The sequence below is a fragment of the Acanthisitta chloris genome, unplaced genomic scaffold (assembly GCF_000695815.1).
Source record: "Acanthisitta chloris isolate BGI_N310 unplaced genomic scaffold, ASM69581v1 scaffold28540, whole genome shotgun sequence".
NCBI lineage: Eukaryota > Metazoa > Chordata > Aves > Passeriformes > Acanthisittidae > Acanthisitta > Acanthisitta chloris.
This window is the reverse complement of record NW_008652648.1, coordinates 7-6,874: the sequence shown is the minus strand read 5'-3', so window position 1 is coordinate 6,874 and position 6,868 is coordinate 7. Positions and strand designations below refer to the sequence as shown.

General features: G+C 52.7%; 1 protein-coding gene across 1 annotated transcript; it reads left to right on the top strand.

Annotated features, from left to right (window-relative positions):
* The first annotated feature begins 2,236 nt into the window (after positions 1-2,236).
* Positions 2,237-5,713, top strand: GPR162 (G protein-coupled receptor 162). The gene is made up of 4 exons (XM_009078100.1): positions 2,237-3,268; positions 4,066-4,255; positions 4,816-4,970; positions 5,123-5,713. The coding sequence occupies exons 1-4, from the start codon at positions 2,429-2,431 to the stop codon at positions 5,651-5,653; spliced, it is 1,716 nt and encodes a 571-aa protein (XP_009076348.1). The 5' UTR covers positions 2,237-2,428; the 3' UTR covers positions 5,654-5,713.
* Positions 5,714-6,868: the final 1,155 nt, after the last annotated feature.

The following is a 6,868-nucleotide window of genomic DNA, read 5'->3' as shown; positions in this document are numbered from 1 at the left end:
CATCCCCCGGCACCCCGGCGTTCTCCGCTCTCCTTTGCAGTCATTATGGGTCATCTTCCCCTCCGACCACCCTCTCTCGCCTCCCCCCGATTCGCCAGCCCCGGGAGTCCCTGCTGTGCTCTCCCCGCTGGTGGGATGGGCGGCGGGGTGAAGCCGGGGAGCCGGGCCAGGTGAGGATCGGTTTCCCCGACCTGGGCATCCTGCGTCAGCTCCGAGGCTCTCCCGTCTCCGGGAGCGGGAGGACCACAGCTTGGAGCAGAATTGCCCGAAGGGAAGGGCGGCAGAAGGAGATGCTGCAAGGAAATTGGTTCTCCTGGGATTATCAGGGCCGGGTAGCTCCGTAACTGTCTCCAGAGGCCACAGGCCTAACTGCAAGAGTGGTGGTACTGGGGGGAAAAACATGAACCAGGGCGCAATGGTGGCGTCGCCAATCCAGTCACGGCAAACTGCTCCAAGCAGAGAGGAAAAGCCTGAAGGGCGGCAGAAGGAGATGCTGCAAGGAAATTGGTTCTCCTGGGATTATCAGGGCCGGGTAGCTCCGTAACTGTCTCCAGAGGCCACAGGCCTAACTGCAAGAGTGGTGGTACTGGGGGGAAAAACATGAACCAGGGCGCAATGGTGGCGTCGCCAATCCAGTCACGGCAAACTGCTCCAAGCAGAGAGGAAAAGCCTCAGGTGGTTACAGAAAGGGTGAGAAAATACTGAGGAGCAGATGGAAGGGGAGGGGTGGGAACTGACCCACTAACTGAGACTGGCCGAGTACTGAGCCATCCACATAAAGATGAAGTTTAGATCTGCTCCGGTCAAGGCACGGAGCAGGCCTGTACCTTCCCAGAATATACTGCTTGGGTATGCCCTATGGATGAAGATCTGAGCTGATAGGACCAGGGTTTACTGGCAAAGGTGGGTAGTATCAGGACTAGGTTAGCAGTCTTGTTTGCTGGGTTTGTGACTGGGATGTCTGGAGACCAGAGGTGCTCTAGCGGAAATGTGTGGCAAAAAGACTTGTGTTTCAAGACTGTGGAATGGCAGGGTACTGCTGGAATGGTGGCATGCACCTACGGATGGCACAGGTTGGGAGCATCAGGTTAAATTCCAGAGCAGTGGTGGAGAAGAGCTGAGGTTGAAGGACTGTCAGAGCTGTGGGGTCTGTATGGCAGAAGTGAGGAGGGTGGCAGCACATGTATGGGAATGGCAGGACCAGAGTGGCAAGGGATGATGCAGATCAGACATTCCATGTCAGAAGTGGCATTAGTAATGCTTTGGGTAGGGAGCCTCAGACTGGAAGGACAGGGAGCATGGTGTGTCTCAGCAGCACTGGGAGCCAGAGTTCAGCCTGAGCTATGCAGGGATTGGTGCAAATCTGGCTCTTCTGTTCCCTGAAAGACACAGGGAGTGCTGTCTAAATCATGACAAGGTGTTAGTGTGGGCAAGGAGAGAGAGATCTAGGAAGATAGAATGATCTTAAATTACTTTTTCTCTTTTCTCTCTTCTACAGTGAACCTCATGCCCTGAATCTCCAAGGGAACCTTTCAAAAGGATCTTCCCCTCCCTGCCATCTCCTTATTGTTTTCCAGCTTTGCCCTGTGCAGGAAAGCTTGAAAGACCAGGCTGAGCACCAGCGGATAGCAAAAAAAAGGATGATGTAGTGAGGGTGCTGTGAGGTCTTGGATAGGGAGCTCTCTGAATCCTGTTCTTCACCCTTTGCTCTCTGTTGGTAGCTCTCTGACAGCCTTGTCAGGAACCTCTACCTGGCCACAAGTGTGGTGGCATTTGGTGAAAGGGGAATTACACACAGTGTATGCACCACTCTCACTATTTCCCTGGGACCTTTGTTCTCTCTCCTGTCATCTCTTAAACTCTTGACTAGCTCCTCATTCCCTAGGACGCTGGGCAGCAGGCTCTTGCTTCTACCAAACTGCTTGGAGTCCCCAGAAGTTCCTGTGTGGCCTTCACCAGTCCCAGTAGAAGGTGGTATCTGAGTCAGAAGGTGTCTGGTGGGCACATGAAGTAAGGAGAGCTTTTTTTGGGGGGGGGAAGAGTGGAGGAGGGAGATGAAATAGATGGGGACGAAAAAAAAAAGTGAGCCCAAGCGAGTGAGGGAAGAAGCACTGTCAAGTGTTCATGAGAGAGAAAGAAGGTGGAAGAAAGAAAGAGAGAACAAGGGAAAAAACAGACAAAAAAGTTAGAACAGGGGAAAGAGATATAATCAGACGGGAGGGAAAGGGAGGACTGAAAGCGAGACAGAGTGACAGCTGTTCTGCCTAGCTCCTGGTGGCAATGCCTTGAGGAGCCCCTCCAGCGTGCATACACCTCACCGTGCAGCAGCAGATGAGGAGGGACGTGGCTCCCCCAGTGCAGAGTCCCACTTACCCTATTACAAAATCCCAGTGGCAGGGACAGGGTGCAGTCTAGCAGGGGTGGCAGCATGGGGGACTCTGAATCAGAGTCCACCTTGCACAACAACTCACTGTGGTGGTTGGCATGCGGGATGTTAGCTCTGTTGGCCAACTCTTGGATTATCCTCAGCATCACGGCCAAACAGCAGAAACACAAGCCTCTGGAGCTGCTGCTATGCTTCCTTGCTGGTACCCACATCCTTATGGCAGCAGTACCTCTCACCACCTATGCCGTGGTGCAGCTGCGGCGCGAGTCCTCCGACTACGACTGGAACGAAAGCATCTGCAAGGTCTTTGTCTCCACTTACTACACTCTGGCGCTGGCCACCTGCTTCACAGTGGCCTCCCTTTCCTACCACCGGATGTGGATGGTGAGGTGGCCAGTCAACTACCGCCTGAGCAATGCCAAGAAGCAGGCTCTGCACGCAGTCATGGGTATCTGGATGGTGTCGTTCATCCTGTCTACCCTGCCTTCCATCGGCTGGCACAACAACGGCGAGCGCTACTATGCCCGTGGCTGCCAGTTTATTGTCAGCAAAATAGGGCTGGGCTTCGGTGTCTGCTTTAGCCTCCTGCTGCTCGGTGGAATCGTCATGGGTTTGGTGTGTGTGGGGATCACTTTCTACCAAACCCTGTGGGCACACAGAAGACGCCGGCGGTGCCGCCACCAGAGAGCAGAGGAAGCGTCATCCTGCTCTTCATCAGCACACACCACTTTCAATGTGCCAGCCATTGTGGTGGAGGACGTACGAGGCAAAAGGAGGTCTTCACTGGACGGCTCTGAGTCAGCCAAGACCTCCTTGCAGATGACCAACCTCATAAGCGCTATTGTCTTCCTGTATGACACACTCACTGGGGTGCCTATCTTGGTAAGCAGCAAGTTCTCCCTTCCCCTTCAGAGTGTGCAGTTAAACCAGGCTGTGTTTTCTCTAGAGTTTTAGAGAAGAAACTCTTATCATGTGTCCCACCAGCCACAGATCTGCCGCATCTGAATCTGTCTTATTCTGAGTGGTGGTTTTAAAAAGATTGCAGTAATTCTCTCATCCTTCTGCAGCAGCATTTTCTGAAGTCTAAGCCTGGGGAATACACACCACACAGCTAAAACCACTGTGAAAGTTTTAAGTGGCTAAGAGGAGAGGAAATTATTCTGCAAACTGACTTGTAAAAACAATGAGATTTCTATTTCTCCAGTTTGCTTCTGGAGAACTGATGCACCAGTTTTAAAAGCTGTTGCATCCGGTTTTTCCTTCTACTTTCATGGTTGTAGTCAGCATTCAGGTTTTGGCTGGCCGGTTGATTTTCTGCAAAACTGGAGAGCTGGGGAAGTTCTCAAAGGGGGCCATTAAGAGAACAGAGGCTTAGTCACAGCTTTTTTTTTCCCCAGTGGCTGTGTCCTTTGTTAGCACCTATTTAGCTCCAGCTCATAATGAGCACGGGGAAGAAGGGTTGCTAGCACCAGGTCTCATGTTAGAGATATGACAGCTTGGAATATGGTCCAGCAAACCTGGGGCAAGACCCCAGGAGCAGTTTTTCAAAGGGGCATAGGGTAATTACTAGATCCATCCTTTACAAACAGATTACGTTCTACAGAATTGATTCCTGTTACCTTTCTCCCTTGATCCCCATGTCTGCTTTCCTGGCATTGTTTCTTTTTCTTGCCTTGAAGGTCGTGAGCTTTTTTAGCCTGCGCTATGATACAGCCCCCACCTGGATGGTCCTGGCTGTGCTCTGGTGCTCCATGGTGCAGACGCTGCTGCTTCCTTCTTTCATCTGGTCCTGCGAGCGCTACCGAGCAGATCTCCGCACCGTGTGGGAGCAGTGTGTGGCTATCATGTCTGAGGACGATGGAGATGATGGTAAGCTCCTCACCAACCCACAGTCACCTTTCTTCACTAACCAACTCCCCAAAGACTACAACAGAGAGCGAGGTTCTGCCTTGGGGGAAAGGACCTGATGGTGTTCTGGGTGGCTAGGTGAGATTCATGTTACAGTTTGGAGTCAGCAGCCATGAGAAAATTTATTCTGGAGAAGGTTCTGCTTCTCACTTGCTGCCTTAGGACTAGCATCCAGGAAGAATTAGTGCAACATCCTTCACAGTAGTTGCAAAAGTAGAGACAATGTGTGTGGCTGCCAAACCACAACGAAAGTGACATGCTGGGCCTCAGCCCAACTCGCTGATCCAAAGGTCCAAGGATCTGGCAGTGAGTGATCCAAAGGCAAGACAAGAAACAGGGCAGTCTCTGGGTGCTTTAGTGCTGCTGCAAGCAGAAAGACAAGGTCTTTGTTCAGAGGTGAGCCCTGAGGGCTGCAAGAAGGGTGACAGGTCAGACAAGCTTTAGGATGGCGTCCAGGTGCCCTGATAACACTCCTGTTCTGACTAAAAAGTGTTGAGTGCCGTTCTCCTCTTTGCCAACAGATGGTGCGTGTGATGATTTTGGTGATGGCAGGATCTGCAAAGTGAGATTTGATGCGAACGGCGCTGCAGCTGTGAAGAGGGACTCCCGGGGGGACATCAAGCTGCTACCCATGCACCACATGTTGTTGCCCCAGGACAAGGTGCACTACCTGCAGGTGAGTCGAAAGCTAGCAGGGGCAGCCCCACAACCCACTTCCTTTTCTGTCTCCCACACTTTTGTGTCCTCTTGACTCTCTTCTCTCAGCAACTCCCTTCCTGTTCTGGCTCTTCAAGTCTTCCATCACCTGCCTCCTTCTCTGTTTTCCAGGTCCCTATCTCACGGAGATTGTCACATGATGAGACTAACATCTTCTCCGCCCACCGCTCTGCTCCATCCTTCCTACACAAGTGGTCTTCATCTGACGACATCCGCATTTCCGCCCCCCGCAAGCCTGGCGGCCCCGGGGACTTCTTGCCTCCTCAGCTGCATGACTACCAGCACCGTCGGCGGCCGCCAGAAGATGAGCTGACGACCCTACGACAATTTCTGGAGGGGGGGCTAATGCCCCGGGGTTCCAGCTCCAGCGCCTGCTTCTTCCGAGATGAGATCACCACATTCATCGACGAGACGCCACAACCCACCCCAGCCTGCAGCCCACGGCACTCCCGTCTCCTGCTCGCATCACGCCGCGATCGCCGCCTCTCCCTTGGCAGCAGAGAGGAGGAGAATGCCGACCGGCCACGGCGCTGCTCCTTGGTTGGCAATGAAGTCTGGCATCTGCAGGACGGAGAGCAGGCGCCCTGTGAAAGGACCCTTGAGGCCTGCGAGCCACAGACCTTCCAGGATCCCAAACTATGAGAGACAGCATCAAAAACATTCAGTGCCATCATGATTTTTAAATAAAACTTCAAGTGTTCCCTTTGTCCCGGGACCCAATCACTAATTTGCATTCTCATCTTTCTTGCCAGCAGGCAGAAAACACGGCACCCCACGCTGATGGGGGAAATAGAAGTGGGACAGATCCGCAGAAGGGAGCACAACGGACGGACAGACAGCCTGTGCCTGCTCTCAGGTTACAAACACATCCACCGCTGCCACCGCCACTTGGCACCCTTGCCAGTCCCGTCCCCTTGTGAACTCCACCCTCGCATCCGCTCTGCCCTAAGAGACAAGGCAGGCGCAGAATGGTATTAAAATTCTATATTTGGAGTGTCAATCGTGTGTCTGTTTTTAAAATACTGTATTAGTAATAATTTTGTTTCCATAGACACAGAATGACTGGCACGATGTTTAATGAAGCTTCACAGGCTTCTGGAAGGGAAATGCAGAACGTGCGAGGCTCCTTTCCTTCCTCTTCATCCTTTCTTGTCAGTGCATCTGAAAAGCAGCAGATGCTTACCAGCCCAGGAAAGGGAATGATGCCCGTAGAGGAGTTTGTCGTGGGAGACCAGGTGAAAAGTCTTTCAGGGGAGACTTACGGTGCTAAGCAGCAGTGGTCTCTGGGGTTTCTAACACTGCTCAGCAAAAAGTTTTGCTTTGAGGCAACCACAGGCCTAAAAAAAAATTATATTCTCTCCAGAAAGACCCTGAACCATAACAGCTCATTTCACCAGTGCAAACTTGAGTCCAACGTGTACTTTACATGAAATATGATGGCCCAAGCTTCTTACCCAAATAGGAAAGCTGGCAGAGCCTGGTAGGGGAAGGCCCCCAACTGCCCACTCCTTCAAAGCTGGGACCAGTGAGGTCTGGAGCAGGCTCCTGCCCCCTGAGGAACTCTTTGGAGAGAGAGTCGGAGGTAGCATGTGGGAGGTGGAACTTCTGCCTGGTGCTGGCTGTAGTTCCAGCCATAGGCAAAGGTTTGGCCGTGTTGGAGAGTGTGTGGGAGATAGGTAGCCCTTTACCTCCAAAGTCTCCGTGTGATGGGACGCAGTCTATGAACTGTCCGAGCGCGACTCCTGATAGATTAACCGTAACCTCTTACGAGACGCCTCGTTGGAGGGGTTGGGGTGACCCACGCCAAAGGCAGCGTTCACGCGGGGGATGCCTGGACCGAGGGCCACGCCACACACA